This window comes from Silurus meridionalis, chromosome 14 (genome assembly GCF_014805685.1).
Source record: "Silurus meridionalis isolate SWU-2019-XX chromosome 14, ASM1480568v1, whole genome shotgun sequence".
Lineage (NCBI taxonomy): Eukaryota > Metazoa > Chordata > Actinopteri > Siluriformes > Siluridae > Silurus > Silurus meridionalis.
The window spans coordinates 21,477,372-21,502,356 of NC_060897.1; the positions used below are offsets into that span (position 1 = coordinate 21,477,372).

General features: G+C 39.7%; 1 protein-coding gene across 1 annotated transcript; it reads right to left on the reverse strand.

The window, feature by feature from the left end:
- Positions 1 to 859: 859 nt before the first annotated feature.
- On the reverse strand, positions 860 to 23,394 carry LOC124396637 (diacylglycerol kinase theta). The gene is given in 24 exon segments (XM_046865804.1): positions 860 to 4,563; positions 4,566 to 4,593; positions 4,775 to 4,927; positions 5,091 to 5,202; positions 5,352 to 5,498; positions 5,811 to 5,911; positions 6,021 to 6,199; positions 6,301 to 6,449; positions 6,632 to 6,783; positions 7,083 to 7,198; positions 7,766 to 7,804; positions 7,964 to 8,114; positions 8,230 to 8,291; positions 8,567 to 8,621; positions 9,326 to 9,416; positions 9,644 to 9,858; positions 10,107 to 10,207; positions 11,126 to 11,200; positions 11,444 to 11,600; positions 13,072 to 13,197; positions 13,385 to 13,470; positions 14,337 to 14,436; positions 16,715 to 16,794; positions 22,478 to 23,394. Coding segments are annotated over 24 exon segments (2,799 nt in total). The 5' UTR covers positions 22,731 to 23,394; the 3' UTR covers positions 860 to 4,492.
- Positions 23,395 to 24,985: the final 1,591 nt, after the last annotated feature.

Here is a 24,985-nt window from a genome sequence, read left to right on the forward strand (position 1 = left end):
AGAGTTAAATAACAGTCAATTAACAACACAACAGTAATTATTTTGGACACATTTGTGAACATATCTGTACTTTATAAACTGGGGACATCGGTAACCTGGCTGATTACTAAATTCTTATCATTTGGGTGTATATAGATTCTCAAAACATGCATCCAAAAAGCATCCATAGTTTATACAAAAATTTAAAATAAAGCAGTTTTTAATATAGTTTACTGCAAACTGGAAATAAATGCTAGTGAATACTAGCAGCTAATCAGAGTGGGTCAGTCAACACTAGCAGCGAATAAAGGGGATCAGTCAATGCTGATTCCAGGGGTCAAAAGTCAAATGACTCAAAAAACAGTTTGGGGTAACAGAGCCAAATGAGGGGGTTAAGTCAATGCTGGCAACGATTAAAGGAAATTTGTCAATATCAGAAGCCAATTAGTGGGTCAGTCATTGGAACAAATCAGTTTTAGTGGCATATCAGTGATTTAGAATTAATCGATAAACTCCAACCAATGACTGAGTCAGACAAATTCAGTAACCAGTGAATTCTGCCAGCCAATGAATGGGATTAGTCAATACAAAGAGTCAGTTTGGAGCATTTGGCAAATATTAGCCAATTAGGTTAAAACAAAAATACCATCAACTTATTAGAGGAAGTGGATTTGCCAAAATAAAAGACTGACTCTTTTGGTCCTGTATCCAATCCTGAAAATGTTTAAATACCAGCAGCCATTTGAGGGGAAAGTGCCAATATACATAAACAATTAGAAAAATGATTAATACTGGGAAAACTGGTCATATTAATGTCAACACTGAGATTTAAACGCAGACACAAAAAATACACCAAAATAAAGAAGAAATTCAGGCGTCGTAACAAAAAAGTCCAAATTTATATTTTCTTCATGTATTCTTGTTACACATGCGATGTATCTATCTATACATTTAATATTATTTAACATTCATTTGACACAGAATTTTGTACAACAACATGGTCAGTGCAATAATCCCGGCAGTTAAAATGAACATTTCTCTTCCAAAAAAATATACATCTACTTTATACTAAAAACATAAACCTTGCATTTTTATATCAGTCTAAAAGTGTATGTTCACATGAGATGCCATGGGGACGTAACTGAACGACTGGAGTCATGTGGAGGCATGTAAGCTCTAAAAATACAAATAAAAAACTAAAACAGAACACTTCTCCGACTACATCCAACATCCACTGAAGCAGCAGAGCAGCTTGAAGAGCATAACACACTTTCTTTTCATTATATTAAAACATTTGGCCTTTTTCAGATCTTTGTCCAGCTCTGCAGGTACTGTAAAGAACCTTTTTTTTTTTTCTTCCTCCAAATCAGATTTTTTTTACAGGAGCATTTCTGGTATCAAACTTTATAGCCGTATAACTTATATGAGTGACACATCATGCAAATTAAATATTTTAATGCTTGGAACACAGCATTGCCCAACTTTACAGCTTTTATCTTATATGAACTTTATATCTGTTTAAGCCTGACAATAGGTATTTTTTTTTATAAAGGTCATAAAGGTCATGGCTATAACGCTGATCCACATAAACCTTTCTTCTCATCAAGTTTGTTTGTACATCAGAAATGTTGAAAATCGTATATGTAACACCAACATCAGTGTATAACAGGCTAAAGGACTGCACATACACACATCAATACTGCAGCGTTCCTAAGCACTTAGATGAGGCACTATCTGGAATTATAATTCAATAATTAACAAGAATTAAATAGGACTATTCAGAACATTACTACAATAAACACCGTGAGTTTGAAGATTCATTTACCAAAAGCACTGTGGATTTACAGGAGGAGCAGCACGCACACAGCGCAACAAAGCGTCTATCAGCAGACAACCGACCACCACGATACTGTACAGGACTGGTGCTTTTGTCTTCTAACACTGACAACATGTAATGCTGATTGTAAGTAGGGATCTGATTTGGAGAATCGAAAAGGTTTTTTTTTTATGAAATGGCAGATATATATATATATATATATATATATATATTTCAATCAATTCACAGATTGTATTGTAAACAGATACATTCAATTTTATGAATTTGGGAGATTTCAAGTACAGTGATATTTATAGTGAAAACTAAATGAAAATCTCAATCTCACATTGTGATTATATACAGACACAATTTCATAACCTATATATCAGTATTGTTTTAGAATTTAACCAGTCGTGTATAAGAGTCATTTTTTTTTCGAGGTGTAAATTTTCAGTTTGGACCATAATCATGCTTCGAGAATATTTATATATATAGTGCAATTTGGTGTTTTGAAAACATTTCACGATTTTTTCAAAAAACTATATTTTTGTGATTCATATTTCAAGTGTGTATTGACGACCTTTTTTTACGCCACGATTTTTCACTATTAAGTATATTACTAAAGCACCGACTGATATTTAGAGCTCCGATATTGAATCGTAGTGGGGGATAAGACAGGGAAAGAGAAAAAGAAAAAGGTTAAGAAATGGATGTTCCTCCGAAAAGGTATGAAAGCTTCTGATAATGAAAAGAAGCTTCTGGATAATGATAATCTGTGTAAGGCTTTAATCTATCAACAGTCAGTACTGATCAGTCCTTTGGCATTCAGAAAATTCCCAATCCCACTAAAACAAACCAATGAAGAAAAAAAAGAAGTGGCACAGGCAGTAGTGGCAGAACCAGAAGCAGAGAAAGCACAGAGGTAGATGTAGAGCAAGCACTGGTTTACAGAAGCGGGAGTGGTAGTCCGCTTGTTCCTGTATGTATGTACACTGCTACACTGATAGTTTATTATAGACAGAATTTTCTATACTGGAACAGGACTGACCAGTCACTGTACATCAAGAAGTACATGTAATACAGTACAACTATTCTGTGAGTTTAAATGAATATATTCAATATATAAAACATACCGTATATACACTGAATATATCCAGTATATTACTATATAGTAAAGCATTGTGCTTACACCTAGATATTTACTGTACAACTTTACAGTAGGGCACGTTTACAATTTTGCAAACATTTGTCTAGAATATTATAACCTGTAGAAGCGACTCTAGTACAAGAGTTCATCTATACACACACACTCACAAACTATTCATGCTCGTACGACAACGTGACGGGTTCTTACTTAAAGGCTTCACTTGACTCGACACGACCACATGACTAAGAGCGGCCAATCAGCAACCTTTGTGTACATTCGAGCATTCGTTTTTCTGGACTAGATCGAATCAGCTGGTGCTTGTTACAAAAGTAAATACACGTCTGACTTCAGGTCAGCGTCAAACAGATTCAGTCAACGAGAAGGAAATTAGATCAGCTGTAAAAAATTGTCTAATTATAGCACATATATTGGAATAAAATAAAATAAAATCATGCTCAGGAAATGATGGGATTTGAAAATAAAAAAAAAAAGAGAAAAAGAATACGGCACGAATGCATCATTACTGGAATGTAAAGTGTTTCGTGATTGGTCAGCAGAAACACTTTCCTAACACGAGTGTACAACGATTGTCTGACTTGCGGAGATGTTTCTGTGATTGACACTTGCTACGGCACATAAAATTCATGGCAGTAATATTGAAGCAGCGTTGATTATAGGCGGTCGTTTTCGCTCTTATAAAGAGGTTTTTGGCAGTTTTTGGCAACCGCGTTCCACCTTTTCTCACAAATGTGACTCCTGATTAAAGAAAAGTTCATTACGTAAAGCCTAGATCTATTTCATCTTTCATTTTCATCCATTTTCATTCAGTCTTTAAATGCGTATCCTGTTCTAAATTCAGACATGTTTTTTCTCTGCCAATTATATAACCTTAAACATGAGTTTTTCTACTTGAGAAACAGAATCGACAGATTTAGTTTTCTCACCCAGAAACAGCACCAACCTCCTATTTGACTTCGGAATGGAGTCCAATCTAATTATTTATAATAATTTAAAAATAATTAGCCAATAATAAATAATAAATCCACTTCATTTTTTTAACGTCCTGCGAGGATTCATGGCAGAATCATACTCGCATCAAAGGGTTTCTCTAAACACTGTGTAAAAATATATATAGATGAAAAAATAATGGCGGATACAGGGCAAAACCGTACAGTATACGGATTCAGTTTTAAAGTTTATATCCTCTTTCAGTTCCCCAAAACCACTTTCAGTCACAATAGCAAACTCTAAATAGATATGATTTTACTTGGAAGCAATTACGACGACAATTTTAAGCAACTACTCTGTTTTAGTGGTTGAATTACTTTTTCTATTTGTGGCCACTACACCCTCTCAAACCTAAGAGTCCATTTTATGGTAAGGAAATTTACATTTCTTTTGTCTTCTCTAATCCAGTGAATTACAAATGTTACCCCACTAAAGCGGTGAAGACAAACATGTTACTGAATGCACGCCATTGTGAAGAATTCTGAATAAAGTGTGTGTGTGTGTGTGTGTGTGTGTGTGTGTGTGTGGGGTGGGCTTTTCTGTCAGATTGCCCCCTCTCCTGACGCTGAGCTCTCTGCTCTTCCCTCCTTCAGACTGCCAGCTTGCTTCTTTGCTTGGTCTTTGATTTCCTCAGCATGTGCACCTACAAATAAAAAAGAAGAAACCTCCATTTCTGCACAGTTCTTTCAATCAGATCACAAATACTGCACAAACAACTGTGTGCATTACTGCCGATAAAGTATAATATACAGTACAGTAAATCTGTAACAATTCTGGTATAATGGTAAAAAAAAAAAAAAAAAGAAATCTGACAGTTGTGGTACCTTGGGTCCTGCTGCTGAGATGATGATCTGCCCAGGAGACTGGATCCATGGCTCACCGTCCACCTGCACTGGGATGGGCTTCGTCACAGTGATACGGATATAGCTGCCCTGAGCAATCCGGATCCCTGAGCGTAGCCCGCTTTGGACCTGACCCTGAAAGACAAAAACACACACTTTATACATTCTTGAAGCTGTTCGGCGTGCTGGATTTTCAATCCAAAGGAAATAAAATCACCACCTCGTGTGTGTTTACTAAGCTTTAGAATATCAGACAATAATCAGATATTTATTAGAGAGAACGAGAGAAGGAACTCACCATATGGACCACCCCGGTTACTCCCACTACCTCCAGCATGCTATCATCTATCCTGGGTTTGTCATAGCGTGTATCATTGTCCGAACCCCAGAGATCAGCACCAGAGCCCCAGCTGCACAAACACACACACGATATCAGGCACATACAACTTATACTAGATAATTACTACACACCTCTCTATTTGAAATGTATTTGGACATCCTCACAACCACCAAATGCAACAAAATGTTTGAGCATTTAGAAGGAGGTGTATGTGGTCACCTGGGGATGTTGAGGAAGATCAGGCCTTCTATATTCGGCAGCTCTATGTTCTGCTTGTCCACCTGCAGCTGCAGGTCATTGTGAAGGTTTCGTGTGTGGCTCAGTTTCTGCAGGCCGACTTTCACGTACACGCCTTTATTATGAAACCTGGGAAGTAGCAGAGGCCGAAAGAGGAGGACACTAAACTTTTGTGCTGAGAAGGTAATAAATAAGACTAAATAACAAGCTAAGGGTGTGTCAAATAGCTCTCTAGTACAGAGAAGTTTCATGATAAACACTACGTTTTGCCTGATGTGTTTGTCCTAGGAGTAAGTTTTACACAAGCAAGTTAGAAGAAAATAAAAAGGATAATAAAAATCAATGACTTTTATCATCACTGAATTAAAAAAAAAAAGTCCCCAGGGTGGTTCCAAGGAAATATTTATTTATTTAATATTAAGTGATATGTTCATCACCAACCTGCTGTTGAATTTTCCCGGCTCTTCTTCCCGAGCGTGATGGAAGTCCAAACTGAGTTCTGCATCGATCCCAAGGCCGAAATAATTATTCATCTGGACTATCTATAACACAAAGATACACACCATCATCATCAACAAATAAATTGTACCTATGGGCATCCTTTTCCATGCAGTGTGTTTAAACATCAGGATTTGAGCTGTAATATAGTACCTTAGGAGGCTCCAGGAAGCCATTCTGCTTTCCGTCCTCAGTTATTTCCTGAGCATCAAACAGAATGGTCCAGCGGTCCATCTTCACCTCTTCTGCCTCGTCCACTGAGACTAGGATGTTGTAGGGATCCTCGCCACTGTAACCCGACCCCCATCGCAGGACACGTGCCAGGTCATTACCTTTAAAAAAACCCACCAATGACATCACCTTTACAGAGGGATAGAAAAGACCTTCTTATGTTTGGGCTTTAAAGCTGAATTGTTCTGTAAAATTAATGTACCTGTGCCCAGAGGAACGATGCTAATGGCAGGCTCAGAACAGGCTAGTTTGTGCCTGATGCTCTCCAGCACACCAAGCACCCATCCCACTGTCCCGTCTCCTCCACACACTAGCATGCGGAAATGGGGAACCTCACGAAACGTGTGCAACCTGTTCGGCATACAAGCAACTTATCAATTTAACAACACATGGAGGAAGACCAGATAAAGTTTGGATCTGCATGCAACCCTCACCAGTTACACATTTTCCAACCAGAAATAAAGCAATTAAAATAATAATAAAGAAAGAAATAAGCATAGTGCAGCTTTAATCTTTGCCAGAGATGTACTTACCCAGGCAGTGGCCCTCCACTGGTCAGCTCAAACACCTGATGAGGGTTGAGAAGTTTCCGGAAGCCATAAAGGATCTCTCTACCTTTCAGGCCTCCACTTTTAGGGTTAACAAACAAAAGCAAAGGGCAAGAACCTTTGGCGAGCTTGTTTTTCTGTGGGAACACACACACAAGGGTGAAAATTATAGCAAGAAAAAAGCTCTATGCTTGTTCTCAGCTGTCCACTAGAGGTGGCTGGTGCATTTCACTGAGACATCGGGTATGTGGAATTATGTGCACAGGAAACAGATGAATGTAGACACGAAATAGTGCAGTGAACCAAAAGCTTAACCAACTGAACCTCTGTGTTTTTAATCTTCTATACTGTTTTAAATTAGGCCGAGTGTAAGAGATAAAAAGATAGATTGTGATATTAAAGAGACAGAGGGAAAGACGAAGAAAAGGATGCGTACCAGGATCTCAGGTATGACGAGACAGGTGAGCTGCTTGCCGCAGATGCTGGTGTCTTTAGCCAGCATGTAAATGCGTTCGGCTTCGGAGAAACATGTGATCTGCAAAGCAACCGCTCCTTCACAACACACACACACACACACACACGTGTTAGAACTCACTGTTCATTGTAAATATAACACAACACAGTCACAGTCTTGTTAGAAGACGTTAGGGAACAGGAAGTGGGATCATCTGAGGTTAAACGACCATTTCAGGTTATTTAATTCAATGGTGCTTGAAGGAGCATGGGTGATAGAGGGTAGCTGCCAAGCATCTCCTCGTGCTTTTGTGTGTGTGTGTGTGTGTGTGTGTGTGTGAGAGAGAGAGAGAAAGGGAGGCAGAGAAACAAAAATCTCCTTTATAGATCTGCGCGTAGGACAGGCTTTAGCAGTCAGAGCACACACACACACTCACACACACTATCATCAGTAGGATTCAATGGAGTCGAGAAGTCTGATTTCAAACAATAGGGGCATTGGGGCAGTGTTAAAGAACAAAGGGATTTTTCACACTCGGAGACACGGAGAAAAAGAGAGAGAGAGAAAGAGAGAGAGAGTGAGGGATTATCCATTTCCTCCATGGCCAGAGCCTGGATGTAAGCCAGGTTGCCATAGAACTGTTGCTACGGTGACAAGTTCCTCACCTTCAGCTTGGTAGATGTGAGTGACTGTGACCAAGTGACCTGCAGAGAGAGAGAGAAAGCAAGGGACAAAAAGAGGAAGAGAGTTCTCTGTTCATTGACTTTGTCGTGTAAAAAATCAGGGTTAAATTGTGAATGGAAATTTGCAGGAGAATTTGACATATGCAAAAAAAAAAAAAAAAGCGAGAGAGTGAGACTGACTCTTGACAGCAAGGTGTTCCTGAAGCAGCTCCGTGTACTCCTCGGTGCTGAGCTGCAGAGGAAGTCCTCCGACCAGCAAGTCCACCTGGACCACCCGGTTCCTGCTCTCCACAATGTAAAAGCGTGTCTGGTTCATCTGCCTCAGTGACGTCTGAAACACATACACGCATGCAAAGATTCATTCAGGAACTGAGAAAAGAGCAGCATCAAAACAAAAATCACCCGTGAGTGCTTTCAGTTATGTGATAAAGAAGTAAATTTAATACCTTCCTGATCTCCTGCAGCTTGTCCATTAACAGATCCTGACCACCAAGAACTTGCTTCTGTACTGCAGGACGATCACAAAGTCCACAATTTTATTGTCTAGTCTTGATCTCATACACACACGAACACACACTCCTTTACGTCTAATCAAGTTCATGGACACCATGATGTGAATCATGTTGTTCCATTAAATCTTAGTACTAAATTTCAATGTAGTAAATGTAATTAACACATCCTTCAGTAGAAGACACTAATCAAACATCTTACAGTGAAAGTGTGCATCTTTCACTGCACTTTAATTATAGTATGGTGGGAATTAAAGGGGATACTTGATCTTACCTTGTTTGCCGCCCATGAAAACCTCCACCAGGTTAAAATCGGCAGGGTTTTCACTCTGGAACACACACACACACACACGGCAGTGTAAAACACTACACAGTTGAGAAAATATTTTAAAAAAGCATGAATGATCTTTATTGTTTAACCGTTTGTTTTCCCATGAGCACAGACACTGGCTGGGATCAGGGATTTCGAACAACACAGTGTCACTTAAAAATAAATAAATAAATAAATAAATAAATAAATAAATAAATAAATACATTAAAGCTTAATGGTGTTGGGTTGTTTTGGAGCAGGGAACGTTGGAAACTTATTCTGGGTAAAAGGAATCCTGAACCAACCTGGCAACCTTTCCATACTTCAACACCACGCAATTCGTCGTGGGAATTGTGGTGACATAATTTTTCGCTTAATATTATTATCATCAGTAAACAACAGCAGCAATGACGCAGCCTCGAGGTCTTGGAAGGTTTTGAATTAAAGGGTTTCATTCTCATATATGGGAATGTCATTAGATACTAATACTAATAATAGAAAATAAATATATCAATTGAACAGTGTCGCTATTTGGGACGCATCTAATGAAATCTTAAGGAGCTAATGTTTAATTAACTTCTAAGAACAGCGAAATATAGATAAATAGGTGTTTAACCCAATGATGGGTCAGGTGTGGAGAACCGTTAGAAACGGAGGAGAGTGTAATATCTTAGTTTCATCTTGTCTATGTGTGTGTTATAAAGTAGGAATCGAGGGTTGTACCTGTTTTCTGAGCTGGACGAGCACTTCCTTAATAACAGAATCTACCGTTCTGCTCTTCCCAACCGTGATACTTATATTGGCAACATCAACCCTGCAGATTGATACACATACACAAAAAAAGCATAAGCCAAAATAACATGACTAGTTCACAGATAAACTATAGTCTATTTGCGCATGGCATCAACGCTTATATCATATAACCAGAAATCTGATCCGGAATTTAACTCCAATTGGACATCTGTATATATGGATTATGTCATTGTCTGGCCAATACATTGTCAGTACGTGTGGTTGTAAATAATTTAAATATTCTCTTACTTCTGCCAGTCAGTGTAGATCTTGAGCACTTCTGTTTCTTTGGGCTTGGCCCGAATAAGCCACACCTCCGGCTGGCAGTCCTTGAAGACCACCTTGTTGTCAGGCATGCCATTGCGGTTGATGATGTCATCGATTAGCAGGTCAGGGTGGGTGTAACTTTGGAGCTCGTAGTCCTGCACATCATCCGGGATGTAGAACGCTTTCAGCGCCGCTTCCTGCTCAAACAGGGAGTACAAGAGGATGCCAAACCATCAGTGTGATTATATCCTGACATCTGTTACAATTACATCATTATACAGTTTCATACAACTTTATTAAATTATAAACAAAATTACTCTGTGCTTTTTTTAAAATCTATTTTCCTCCTCCTTCCTTCCTGCCTTGTCAGTCATTCCTGACTTTGTGCTGATGCCATTGTTTTTTTAAGGAAGGAGAGGAGGAGAAAAAACTGTTAAAATCTCACCACTACTTCCTCGTTCTTTGTGCTTCTAGGAATGGAGACCAGCCGGAATTGATTACGTTTCATGCCGTCATCGCCGTCGAATACTCTCAGAGTTTGCTTACCTAAAACAGGAGAAATTCTTTAAGCTTTTTAAAGGCATTTTATATTAAATTACAATGTCATATTGTCGATATACAGGACAGAAATCATCCCTTATAAATCAAATAAAAAAAGATGATCATAGTATAAATAAAACACACAGGACTGACTTCTTTGTGACAATCATGATGTTTGCTGTATCACAAAACGAGTATCTTATATCTTGAATGTCATTACTAAAGCAAAAAACCCACTGAACACAATTCAACATGTCTCCTTTCACTGCAGGCGTAGAAGCAGAAGCATCAAAATTAACCTCTAAAAATAACCCTAGGTTTTCCTTGTGGCACGCTTTCTGACCATCCAATCGAGGGACATAATATTGCAGATGTTTACGTACGCCTGCTAAATGGTTCCGGTGTCACCAACTATAAATCTGATTGGTTAAATTAACAGCTTCATTCTTATGTATTTAAAGCTACAGGCGCCCATATTGTTGATTCAGAAGGACTTAAAGTAAATTTCTTTGACACCGGCAACACATAATGGGGCTGGATAGAAACTCTAACATGAACATACGGAGAGAATAGAATATTATGAATCATTTTATATATTCATGGAAAAAATAAATTAAAACATAAGTCGGTGAATCTGATTGTGTTTAGGTCAGCAGAGAAGGCCTTGTCGAGACCGATGGCTCACCGCTGCAAATATGTAAAAAAAAAAAATAGAATAAAGCCCACTTTAGTTGAATTGTTACAAGTGCTTTAATAGAAACCTCTAATCTTGTCATGCAACCAGAACTTTTGTCAGAGCTGCAGTCGAATCAATGCAAATAAATAAAAACTTCTGACGACTCAGTAACACTGTGGTTTAATGCTGTATTATTATAAAACTTTAAAATCACGAGGGTGAAGCAAATTAATAGTCATATACATTACCAGTATCCGATGACCCAGAAGACTGATTGTCCTTTAGTGCTGCTGGGTTCTGTGCATCGGAGTCATCTAGATTATCTACAAAAAAAAAAACCACAAACATCCATGAAAAAGTAAAGTTATCCTATGTAAATCTTGAGGCATAAAACCTTCATAAAAATGTCAAGTAAAGCAAACTCTCTAACAGCCCTGAGATTGAAACTCATAACCTTCCGGTCCCACGTTATTTTAATGGCTGAATTAGCAAAGGATTGAAAGCAGTGACGTTGAGTCTAAGCACCATGGCTCTATTAACGAATGTCGTCTCGGCAGGCTGATTACCCAGTTCGCACTGCTGCGGGAGCTCCGAGATGCGATAGCAGTGCATCTTGCTGAAGTTGCGCGAGCAGACGCGTACACAGCTGGGGTGCAGGATCATGTTGCGCAGACGACCCAGACCGCATTCAGTAGGGATTGTTATATAACAAGATGCGTGAGCCTGCAAACACACAAACACACACACACACACATTTGACAGATAGTGAAATTACTAGGATAATCAAAACCCTTTTACCGAAAGAAACCAGAAAAGAGGTCATGAATAAAACACAGCCCTGTAAACTTGCATTATCTGTTACCCTTTAAATCATTAAACATATTTGCATAAAAAAATATATATATATTTTTAACATAATTTTTAAAATGAATTTCTCATCATACCATGCGTTTTAAATCTGTGATTGTCTTTGAGAACGTTTAGATGCTACAACGATTATACGAGTGGCCATTTCCTCTGACCTGCCTTTCTGACCAGAGTGTATGTGTGTGTGTGGTGCTGATGTGTGAATCTGCTTTGGAGAGCATGCTCAAAGTGGACCAACTCTGTTCCCATTGAAAGATAAAAAATCTGCAGTGATGAAGAATACTGTAACCTCCATGTTCAGGTCCATGTTGTTGACATAACGACATTTCGGTTTCCATCAAACAATCCTCAGAATGTTAGACGATGCTGCACTGTTTTCCACCTTTAAACATATTCCACTCTGAAAATGACTCTAAATGACTTAATCTACATGGAAAATTACGTAAAGTCCGAAATGATGAAATGAGATGAGTATTACATGCATCGAAAAGAAAGAATGTCGTAAACAAAATGTAAATCATAATTTAATAGTTTTGTGATAATAATAATGAAATAATAATGTATTAATAGACCGCATTAATATAAATTCTGTCCGAGCTGGCATTATAGAAAATAACTAATTCTTCATGACCAATCAGCATTAAGGAACACTAGCATTACGCTGTTTGGGAATTTCAACACTATTTAATGCAGCCACAACTCCAAAAAAGTTGGGACACTGTATAAAATGCAAATAAGACAGAATGCAAAGATTCACAAATCTTATAAACCCAAATTTTATTCCCAATAAAACATTGAAACATATAAACTGCCTGCAGTCTAGACGTTTTTTTCCCTTTGAAAAATTCATCAAGAAACAAAAAATACAACAAAGAACACCCGAAACTGTTGTGCAGCTAGAATCCTATCCTTATCAGACACAAATGGGACAATATTCCTCTACCAGAACATAAGCAAATGGTCTCCTCAGTTCCTAGATGTATACGGACAGAAGACGCGATGCTACACAGTGGTAAACATGTACCTGTCCCAACTTTTTTGAGATTGCAGCCATCAAATGAATATTAACGATTTCTTTCTTAAAATGGTATATGTTATCAGTATAAACATTTGATTTTTTTTCATTATTATGACTAGAATATGTATTAATGAGATTTGCAAATTCTGTTTTATTTACATTTTGCACCCCTAACTTTTTTCGAATTGGGGTTCTGTATACGTGTACATTGGTTATACAGGTTATATTATCTGTGCATATTATGCATGAAGTTGATTGACGTGTGTAGAAAACGCACTGGGAATCGAATCGCAGCAGAAGCGAGCTTACCGTCACACCGCACCACTCGCACCTCTTCCCGGCGAGAACATCAGAGGACCCGCAGACACGCCGGCACACCTCGCAGCGTGCCCCTGATGCCATGTTTCCCTCCCGCCAGTGGTGAGGTAACGTGTCCTGCCATTGGGTCAAAAGTCAGTGGGTTATGAAACAATTAATGACCAATAAATATATATTCAGTATCAGTAATACAGAATTAGGAATCTTTACTTCAGAAGACCAAGTACAAGAACTTCCAGTACCTGCCCTTACTATTCTCATGGCAAGAAGGATTGTACAATGGTTGTATGAAGAACACACTTACGTAGTCCAGGCCTCCATCTTGATGACACAGACGACAGTCACTACAGACAAACGGGGCGCAGTCGTTATGAACGTGCAGCTCACACACTGAAACACACACAAGCATGGGCTACCAGTCAGAACGTTGTGCGGGTCACGCACAGGCGTAAAAACAAGTGACTGTCATGTAAATGGATGAAGAAAAGTCCCGTGTTTCAGTATAAGAGAGAATCACACTTTTTCCAAAACCAGACCTGCATTTTACTTTCGGATTTTGAAGACCCCCCCCCCAAAAAAATAAATAAATAAATAACAACAACAACAAGCAAAAGCATCAGCTACAATTAATCTGTGCAAAGGCAAAAGGCTGTTTTTCTATATCTGTATTCGATTAGAAAGAAAAGAAGAAGAAACAAAGTTGAAAACGTGGGGGGGGTGTAGTGTGAAAATAGAGAGACAGTGTGTCTGTGTGTGTGAGAGTGTGTGAAACAGAGTGTGAGAGAAAAGGAGAAGGGGGGGGCAGGATAGGATGACATACATGCATAAAGTGAAAAAGGAAGAAAATGCTTCCTTTTTTTAATGTCGTTCTAAGAATTGAAGCCCCTGTAAAAGACCATCCTGTGTTGCCGTGGCAACAGCAGATCCACATCAAGCAGGTACTGGGCAGATAAATGAACACACACACACACAAAAAGGGAGAAACATAGAAAGCGTAGTAGAGAAAGAGAAAGGAATGGTATGACAGCATAGCATGTAAATACAGATAGAGTCTAAATAAGACAGCAGAGCCAGACACGCTGACTGACTCACTCACTCACACACACACACACACTCACACTCACACACTCAATCACACAAAATCCATAAGATTTTCAGATCCTCAAGACAAATGAAAGAACACAAAAATTGAAATCATAAATGTAACATCATTAGAGTAAATGTGTAGATTGTAGATGGTTAACACACACACACACCTTCACAGCGCAGGGCCAAAGTTCCCTCAAGGTTCTTGCGACACACGCAGCAGAAACGCTTCTTCTGACCGGCTGGACCGAAGCAGTGAGCAACAGGAACCTGCAGGAGTGACAAGGGTGATGAAAACTCTATTACAGGGTAACAAACTGAAAAGTCACTGAGAAAGAAGTTGTTTCAAACACACTGAGAAAAACAGCAGCAAAGGTAAAAAAAAAAAAAAAAATTGCTAATATTCTGTAACACCATCATAGTAAGCAGCTGGTAAACTCTCAGTTATGTGCATAGTCATGTCGAACGTTACAGTTCATCTGATAACCAAACAATGCAATGCGAGATACTGACAAAACAGCAGCTTATCAAAATTCTAGTGAAAGTTAAAGTACCAGAACATGCCCACATTTGGTTTACCATATGCCTCATTTCATATTAATGCGTAAATAGTAATAAATAAATAAATAAATAAATCAGGACAAAAATTTTTTATTCAAATGTTTCAATGTTGATGATCACGAATGTTAATAATAATGAACAGCTTTAATAAAAAAAATAAAAAAACGACAAGCAATTTCCTCAAATAAAAAAACAACAACATCTCAACATCTACCAAACGCCAGCAGAGATTTACACAATCGATAACTATATTGATGTGGCAAATGACCTCACTTGACTCAAGTCTTGTTGGGATTTGAGACCTTCGGGTGGCCCTGTGAGAAGAGAAGCAAGCAGGCCATAAGATGCAGATTTATTTACAGTGGCAGGGAGTGTGACCACGAGTGTGTGATTGATTCGGACGCACTGCCCTGAGACACACAACACGCGATTTTGGGTTGACAGGCTAGAAAAGAATCCGGGTAATTAAGAATCCTGCAAGCAATAGCGATGTCAGAGAGAAAGCCATTGGTGTAAGACAGAACTCCATTCTAACAAGCATGCAAACAGCAACACTGGCTCCAAGACTGAATGTCCTTAAGCACACACGTCCTTGAGCTCGTCCTGCTCAGAAAAAAGACCACTTCCTGTCTGGCTCCTCCAAAACTTCCTACAGTAGGCTACAGGAAGTGACCTTGTTTCCTGCTCAGGACCTGCTTCTTTCAATGCGGAACAGCTTCAAAAACAGCAACAGGAGAAGCAGAACCTAAAACTGGCTTTGTGGTTGAGGCATGAGGTTGCACAGTAGTTCTATTTTTATTTCAACCAAAAGGACTTCTCTAAGCATTTGCATAAATAAGCATACACACGTACGTTGCATTCCGTATTCATTATTCAGACCACCTGGACTTTTTTCAATGTTGTTTTGTTGCAGCCTGATACTACAATTGTGTATCTTCTGCTAGTCTTCATGGCAAATCCTCTCCTGCTGGGTCAGGTTGGATGGGGGTATTCGGTGTTCCGAGAAATAAAGTCAGAATTGGCGAATAAAAAGGTGGAATTAGGCGGAAAAAAAATAATTGTATGCAGTCGAAATGGACTTCCATAGTGTTTACCTGTCCAGAGCACTCCAGAGTTTAGCGATGGTGCGTCAGTAATGATGGTCTGTGGGGAAACACGGTGTTCCGTGTGTAGTTAAAAAGACTAAACTAAAAAGGGCAAATAAATTATTTGCCTCGATGCATTTTTGTATTTGAATTACTCGAGGAATCGTTGCAGCCCTAATTCAATCAACTTTTCCTTAAGTAGACTCCAATCAAGGTGTAGAAATATCTCAGCAATGATCAAGAGACATGGGAGGCACATGAGCTAAAGTTCAAGGGATGTTCTGAATACTTATGTACATGTGATATGTCAGTTTTCTGTAATTCTGTTGTCACTGTCATTATTGGGTAACGAGTGTAGCTTCATGAAGAGAGAAAAAAGAAATCTATTTGAACGATTGTAGTATCAGGAAATGAACCAGGAATTAAATGAGCAGCTGAAGATTACAAAACTGCAATTGTAAGAGGTCACAGTCTCAGCATGATGACTGCTTCACTCTGCCTATCCATTATGTAATACAACAAGTGAAAAAGAAAGACAGAAAGATAGCGATAGAGAGACGGAGAGAGCAAATCCAGGAGCTCACAGGACGGCTGGGTAATCATTAAAGGGCTGCGTGTGGTGTGTGGGCAAGAGAACTGAGGCCAGCCTGCCAATTTAACGCCTCTTTGTTTTCCTGTTTTGTTTATTTATTTATTTGAAACACAGAGCTGCAGTTTTATTAATTATTAAGGCAGAATATTAATCTGGAACCACTTCTGTTTATAGCTTTATTAGCCACCAGGATGGGAATTTCAGTGATAATTACACTGATAACACTGTCACATGACCTGTGTGTAAAGGTGTGTGTGTGTGTGTGTGTGTGTGTGTGTGTGCGAGACAGTTTTGACAGGTTCTCACTCACCCGCACCAGCGTGGGCGCCATGCAGGAGCACACGGTCCGCACGTGCTTCAAACACTTCTCGTGGGACATGAAGTTACACACTGTAGAAGAGAAAGAGAGAGAGAGAGAGAGAGAGAGAGAGAGAGAGAGAGAGAGAGAGAGAGAGAGAGAGAGTGTGAGAGATAGATAGAATGAGAGTGTGTGTGTGAGAGATAGAGTTTGTGTTAGTTTTCATATCTACATACACACATTACCACTGTGTTACTGATCATCAGAACACACAGAAACTACACATTTCACACCTAATGTGTAAACAAGGGCTGACTAACGAAACACAGGGAGTGTAAACGGTTTCTTCTTGCAAAGACAGAAATGTAATAAATATATATATATATATATATATATATATATATATATATATATATATATATATATATATATATATATATATAAGGCTAAATTAAAACCTTGAATGCAACACAATTATTAATGACATCCTCTCTTTACACACGTATAAAGAAAATAGAAAAATAATCCACCGAAATATAATTTTTAATCACCAAATATTTTTTTACTGATGTGCCAAGTCTCATATCAATCACATTACTAAATTACTAAAATAATTGATAGCTGCAGCATTAATATATATGTAAAAAGGCACACAATTGTGCAGGATGTCTTTGGATGCGGTAGCATGAAATCTTCCCTTTACTTAAACTAGGAGACCTGAACCTGTTCCAACATGACAATAATCCTGTGCACAAGGCATGAATTGGAAGATCTTGTTTGGAGCACTACAGAGTGCCGACCTCTACCCTACTGAACACCTTTAGGATGAATGTGAACGCTGACTGCACTTCAGGCCTCCTCACCTACATCACAAATGGGGACTAAATGTATAATTAGATGTTAAAAAAACACACCAATTTTATGGTCAGGTGTCCACAGGTGTTCATACAGTGTGTGTGTGTGTGTGTGTGTGTGTGTGTGTGTGTGTGTGTGTGTGTGTGTGTGTATGTGTATGACCAAATCCTTGACCATCATTCTCCCATCCATGCTGATAAAGTAGAGACTGTTATCCAACAAACAAGAAGCACACAAACATACATTATGGTTTACAAAAACACACAAGTTAAAAAGAAATCTATTTCACCTTCAAAGAAATGAAACAAAAACAAAAAAAGGGTTTGATACAGAACTCATCTTTCAGAGTTTTATGCACGGCTATAAAAACGTCAGCAAGTGGCATCACTGAAGAACTGGATGTGGTTTGAAATGGATATTTTTAGAACAGATATTAAGCGAAAAAAAAAAACTGCTAACAAATGAAAAAAGTGTATGTGTGTGTGTTATAATCACTAAAACCGGTGCTCGTTTCTGCAAAACTTTTAACGCGTATGATTTTTTTATTTACTGTCCGGCATGCGCGTGTTGTGCGGTTGTGTATCGCGGGGTTGGTTGTGGGGCTTTTTTTTGTCGATATGCGTATCGGTCTATGACATGTTTTCTGTTGAAATGTGATTGAGGAGGATCAGTTCCACGTTTGGCTTTTGGTCACGATCCAAAAAAACAAACAAAAAAAAAGTCTAAATGAGAGCTCGATGTGACTGCATGAGCATGATGACGTTGATGATGTTATGCAGAGTTTGAAGGGGGGGAAAAAACAACAACAAAAATAAATAAATAAAGTTCACTACCAAACTTTTCTGCCACTTGGCAGGGCCATGATGACACTACTAGCCGCCCACACAGCCCACAGAATGTACACACTCACACTCACACTCATATACACACACACACACACACTCGCTGCTGACGCAGTCTCAGGTTTTGTATCCTCCTCAAAGACAGGAAGTGGGCTCGCTGGCTTGAGCTGTTCTCAGTAACAGAAAGTCCATGAGAATGTAACCAACATGCAGGAAAATACACACACACACACACACACACACACACACACACACACACACACACACACACACACATATATACACACACACATGCGTAAAGGATCTCTATAGAGAAATGTATAGGTTCCTCAACATCGAGTGCAACAATAAAAGCATAAAAACTAAAGCAACTGCAGGAGGATTAAGGCATTTCAGGATGTGCTGCCTCACACAGCTGACTGTTTTCCTACAACCGCACGATCTCAGGTGGTTTGTTAATGGACATTCAATGACATGTTTCCTGGTGAGCACTTACTAATGAGCATCAGCTATTTGCTCATCCTGTAAATCAACAATCTGGGGGTAAAAACATTTAGCAATTCGACTCATCAGCATCTCTTGATGCAATATGATAGGAGCATGATTCTTGGGAAAAGGCTCGTATTACGTGACATGTTCGATCTCAGGATATGAGGCGTACATGACAGACATCGACGTATCGATCCTGTGCGGGTCGTGATGGCAAACTCCTGCCGAACATCATCATGAAACTGCTGACGTGTTAATATTTAATCCGGATGAGACAACAAGTAAATAATAATGGGGGAGTTAATCCAATAATCCAGACTGAAAATCCTGTAATGCAATAAATCTGAATGTTAAACTGTAAAGGAAGAGAGGAATGTAAAATCTTTAAATCCCCGAGCACTGTGGTTGGTTCTTATTGATTCAAAAATATCTTATTTTTGTTAATACATTATATATTTTTAACCACATTCTCATTACTTTGGAGACACATCCATACTACTTCTGTTTCTATGCAACAAACTAGGCTGGTTCAGGATTCCTTTCACTTTCCAGAATAAGTCTCAAACCTTCCCTGCTCGAAAACGACCCCAAACCATGCGTTTAACAACCCGAAACAAAAAGTAACCCTTCAAATCAATAAAAACAGCTGCATACAAAAAAAAAAAAAAAAGACAATTCAAATAAACAGCTTGCGGTGTCGATGATTTGCATCTAGAGGCCCCTCTCGTACTGTAGAATGCAACCTGGAAAAACTATCTGTATAAATTTTTGCAGATAGATCACATCTTCTCTCCTCTTCTCCGTCTTACACAAGTTCTTCTGTTAGAGAAAAATGGCACTCCACAGAACTTCTTTCAGTCATTCACTGTCTAATTCTTGTGTGTTTTTGGCTTTTAACCAGTTTGTTGCACAAAAACAAAAATGTGTTTTTGCATAGGTGTTTCCAAACAATTGACAGACACTGTAAGTGTATATACACACATATACATATGTATATATACATATTACACAACATGTAAAAGATGTCTACACTCGCTATAGTTCCATTGTTGCAGTGTGAAATAAAATGGTTTTTAATTATTTAAAGACTTAATACCCTTCTAACCCCATGCTATAGGGTTTAATTTAAGCAATTCAAGCTTAAGGGTAAGTGGTGGGATGGCATATTATGAAAGACTTAATTAGATTTTAAAAATCAATGGCCTCCAGGCAGAAAAAGAAAACAATTGACAGAAACTCTGTGAGGGCACAAGGTATAATAATATTTTATAGACACATAAATACACGCCGTTCTGACTTATGATCGCACAAAAAACCCTTGTCTGTGTCGCAGACCCACAAATGTACCTTCAAATTTTTTTATTGTGCTTGTACCACCTACTTATATCACCATCTCTATTATTATGTTTTCCTTTCTTTTTTTTAACTCAAATACTTCCAGATTTCTAATAAAACCCCAAGCTGAACTGTAGATTAGCTGCGTCACTCCATAACAAGCCCGACGTTTGTGTACGTTTACGTTTCCTCGTGTCCTCAGACGTTCCTCACTATCCCCGTCTACAGCGCCCTCCTCCCCTTCCATTTCTATCTGTTGCCATGTCAACCTTGAAGAGTTGATCACGACTTGTGAAACGGTTCTGCCTGGCAACACCGCTAGTGTCAATCACAAGCTGGAGTCCCGCCCATTCCTCCAGCCCCAGTGACTGCTTCAAGGTGATCCTTTAGAATCTCTAAGGGAACGTTCCCATTATCTACGCTGTGACTCGGTGGCCCTCGGAGAGTCGACTAGAGGTGCATTTCGGTTTCGTCAAACATTTTTCACACTGGTCACTGGAGTAAGCAGTTGAGCAAAACTCATCTGATTAGCGTTAGGAAAGTAGAATCAGGACCTCGAGATTATCACGGGTGATGGAGAAAGAAATATAAGGAAATCACAATGAGTCATCGCAACGCACTCGGCCTGTTCTGCCAGGAACATGCAGAGTGACGACGATGGCTCTCTGATGAACTTTAAGGCATGTCTTTCCTGACTAGAAGGACCTTGCAATTTCTGAATATGATAACGTTTTGAAATATGCAGTAGATCTGGTAATAACAGAGATAAAAAACGCTGAAGTTACTCTACTCTACTCATCGTAACAGTTCATTCTCAAATGTTGTAAAAGCTCCACAGTTTCACGTGACTTCTAAAATATTTCTCATTAAACCCCAGACAATCCTACAACTTGCTTTCATCTTTCCAGGCTAAATCTTGGTTCAGGAGCTCATGGTTTAAGGTACAGTTTGGGATTTTGGCAGACACTTGGCTGCTCAAACGGCAAACAAATTCTAACTTTCCCTGCAAAGCCACACCCACCAAACCACACCACAAGTGAAGGATGAAAAGCCAAACTCAATATTCTCATACAATATTTATCTTAGTCATTTTTCATTTTTTGATGAAATAGGCTTTCAAAATGTGGCTTCACCAAACATAACAAAATAAAGTACAGTTTCTGGAAGCACTGCTATCTTCAGATGAGTATTTCTGCATAGTAAACATGAACGCCTGATATCTAAAGCTGGTTTGACAGGGCGGAAAATTCTCCAGGCAAACAAGCTAACCGGACCCTTTCGCCAATTTCCTGGAATGCATTAACCTCAAGTGCTTTTTCCTCTTTAAAAGCTCCTGTCTGTTCCCTCGTCTTCACAGCTTTGCTATCTTCCCCTTTTGGTCTTAAAACTTGCATTGAAATCAGGGTTATGACTGTGAAGTGATTGCGCTTTTCCCAGAAACTCATCTGGACACATGGAATAGGGCTTGAACAAACGAGCACAAACTGGTGGCTTTGCATGAAGGCACACACACACACACACACACACACACACACACACACACACACACACACACGATCAATGTACTATCTGATTTCCGCCTCAGTGCTCTTAGTGCAATTGTCCAAGACGGAGGGATTAGTGACTGCTAGCACTCCCGAGTCCATACACTCTCTCTCTCTTCCTCACTCCGTTTCTCTGTCTGTCTCTCTCCCTCACCCTCCATCAATTAAGTATGCCCTTCAAGATGGGAGGCCAGACATCTTCGGCCAATTAAGGATTCCTGAAATCGAGCGCCATCAATCTCGCTCCTTTCCCAGAGGCAGCTATTCGATACACACCAGAGAACGAAGCCAGCGAGAAAAAAAAGAGATGTACATGGACAAACAGAGTTTCGTGCAGGTCAGATAACACAAAAACAGACCCAGGTGTAAAAGGGTGAGGGATAGTGTGTTTCTCTGCCCTGCACTCAGGTTGAATCCACTGCACAGGTTATTGTTTCACTTCTGTACTCCACAATTCGGGGGTCTCCCCTGTTGTGCACTGCGAGAAGCTTGAGCACTAGGAGCTTTTTTGCACGTGAATATGAGATTGCATGCATATCGTACACACACACAAACACACACACGAAATGACGTGCATAAATGCATTGCACAGTTGAATGTCTCCTTGCAATCTGATTTAAAAACAAAGAGAAATGCACTTTTTTATATTTTAAATCGCACGTGAACTTGAGATCCAGATGTTAAATCTGAGATGGAGAACCGGTCATTACCGTCACAGACGTAGCCCACGAGCCCCCAGATGAAGTCGCTGCAGTGATGGCAGAAAGTCGGCTTGGTCAGAGTCACTCTGCGGAACGAGTGGCCGCCGGCGAGCGCGTGATACTTGGCGGAGCGGCTGGAAGGCGACTGGTGAGGCTGAGGCTTCATCCTTACGGAACCGGGGCTCTCCCGCCCGTCCTTCGTCCTTCCGTCGCCGGCGCTTTCTCCAGGCTTGACCTGCTTCAGCACGCCGCTCTCCGCCATTGGCGCGAGACGAACCGTTCGTAATCTCGATTTGTCGCGGCAACCGCTGGACGTTGAAATCAAATGACTCGGGATTTACCTCAGCTAGCTTCGTCTAGCTATTCCAGGACAGCTAGCCGGGTCAGACCGCGCCGAATCATCCTGAGTGAACGGGGGACGTCCTCACACGGAATGTCCACCTTCGGGGAGTAAAACGTCCCCGGAAAATCACCGTGTACAATCAGCTCTTCTGTCTGAGGAGAAAACACCGGGATACACCGCTCATGGAGGCGAAAGTGAGGAAGCTGGAAATGACACTTTTTCCCTGTAGAACTGAGAGGAACACCCGAAGAGTCCGACAAAGTGTTCAGCTCACAGACAAAGTACCAGGGCTGTTGAAGGTCCTCGTGTCCAGCGGTTCTCCTGACGAGCTGTAAGTCATTAAGTCTACCGTGAAGCCGTTGAGAGCGGGGTGAGAACAGGGTGAGAGCGGGTTGAGAGCGCTGCAGCACACCGAGCCGCCGTCCTCCGTCCCCTGCTGCAGCTGCTGTTTACACTCGAGCTACAGCACTGGAGATTGTAACGTGCACGAGCGCCACTTCCGCCCTCACTCCGCGCCTCCCCTACCTCCTCACGCGCAGACACGCGCACGCGCACATCTGGATATAGATGGATGGATGGATGGATGGATAGATAGATAGATAGATAGATAGATAGATAGATAGATAGATAGATAGATAGATAGATAGATACATAGATACATAGATAGATAGATACATAGATTCTTCAAAGTAGACACATTTTGCTTTGATGACAGCTTCATGATGTAGTCACCTGGAATAGTTTTCCAACAAACTTGAGAAGTTCCCAGAGGTGTTCAATGCTTGTTGGCTACTTTCCCTTCATTCCGGGTCATCTGATGCAGCACTCCATCAGTCTCCTTCTTGAACAAATAGTGCTTACCTAACCTAGAGGTGTGTCTGGGGTCATTGTAGTGTTGGAAAATAAACGATGGTCCCACTAAGTGTAAACTAGATGGGATGGTACGCTGCTGCAAAATGCTGTAGTAACCGTGTTAGTTAGGTGTGCATTCAGTTTTGATTAAATCATGAACAGTGTCACCAGCAAAACACCTCTACACCATCACACCTTCTCCTCCCCAATGCTTCAAAGTGGAAATCACACATTCAGGAACCATCTGTTCATCCTCTGTATATCTAACAAAGACACTGGTTAAAACAAAAAATCTCAAGACCAAAGGACAGTTTTCCACTAAACTAATGTCTATTTCTTTGTGTTTTTGGCCCAAGCACATCCCTTTTGTGTGTTTTACTTCCAAAGTAATGGCTTCTTTGCTGCAATTCGATGAAAGCCTGAAACATGCAGTCTCCTCTGAACATGTTGAAATATGTCTGCCAATTGAACATTTATGTAAATCTGCGGTTTCTGAAACTGGTAATTCTAATAAACTTATCCTCTGCAGCAGAGGTAGCTCTAGGTCTTTCTTTCCTGCCCTCACTGAGCCTGGTGCATCATTACATTTAATGCTTTTGGAGACTTCATTTGGGGATACATTTAAAGCTCTTGAGATTTTTTTTTAAAGTAATGATGAACTGTCTTTCTCTTTACTTAACTGAGTGCTTATTGCCATAATATGGATTTGTACAGTGGTTGTAGTAGCAATAATAGTGCTGGTGTACTCACCATTTTTTGTCTCTGCACAAGACAACTGATGGTCTAAGGCACATTAGGAAGGCAAGAAATCCAAATCAGAAAACCTTCCATCTTATTGAAATATTGTTAAAAATAATAAAAATGAACAAAAACCACTGAAGGAGAAGGTGTGTCCAAACGTTTGACTGGTACTGTACACACACAGACACACACACACAGTTGGATGTAACCATTTACAATTTGCATACCATTTGCACAAGAGATTATAAGCATCATTATTACACCATCTTCCTGAAATTTCCTGCCATAAATACACAATGGCAGCTTTCAATTACTTTCTCTCTCTCATTCCATTTTCATTTCCGCTCTTGCCTTGTAAGATTCCTGTCCTCTTGTTTGTTCATTTGCATATTTATTTATTTATTTTTATATTATAATAAAGCCCTATATTTACTAGCGATGTGTCATTCTCTTTAGGAACCAACTCAAGAATAACTATACTCTTAGATATGACATGTAACCAAAAATTATTCAGAAGATATGACACGTTTTTAGTGTGAATGGTGTGTGGAAGTGAAGTGAAGTGTGCAGTAGGAACGACA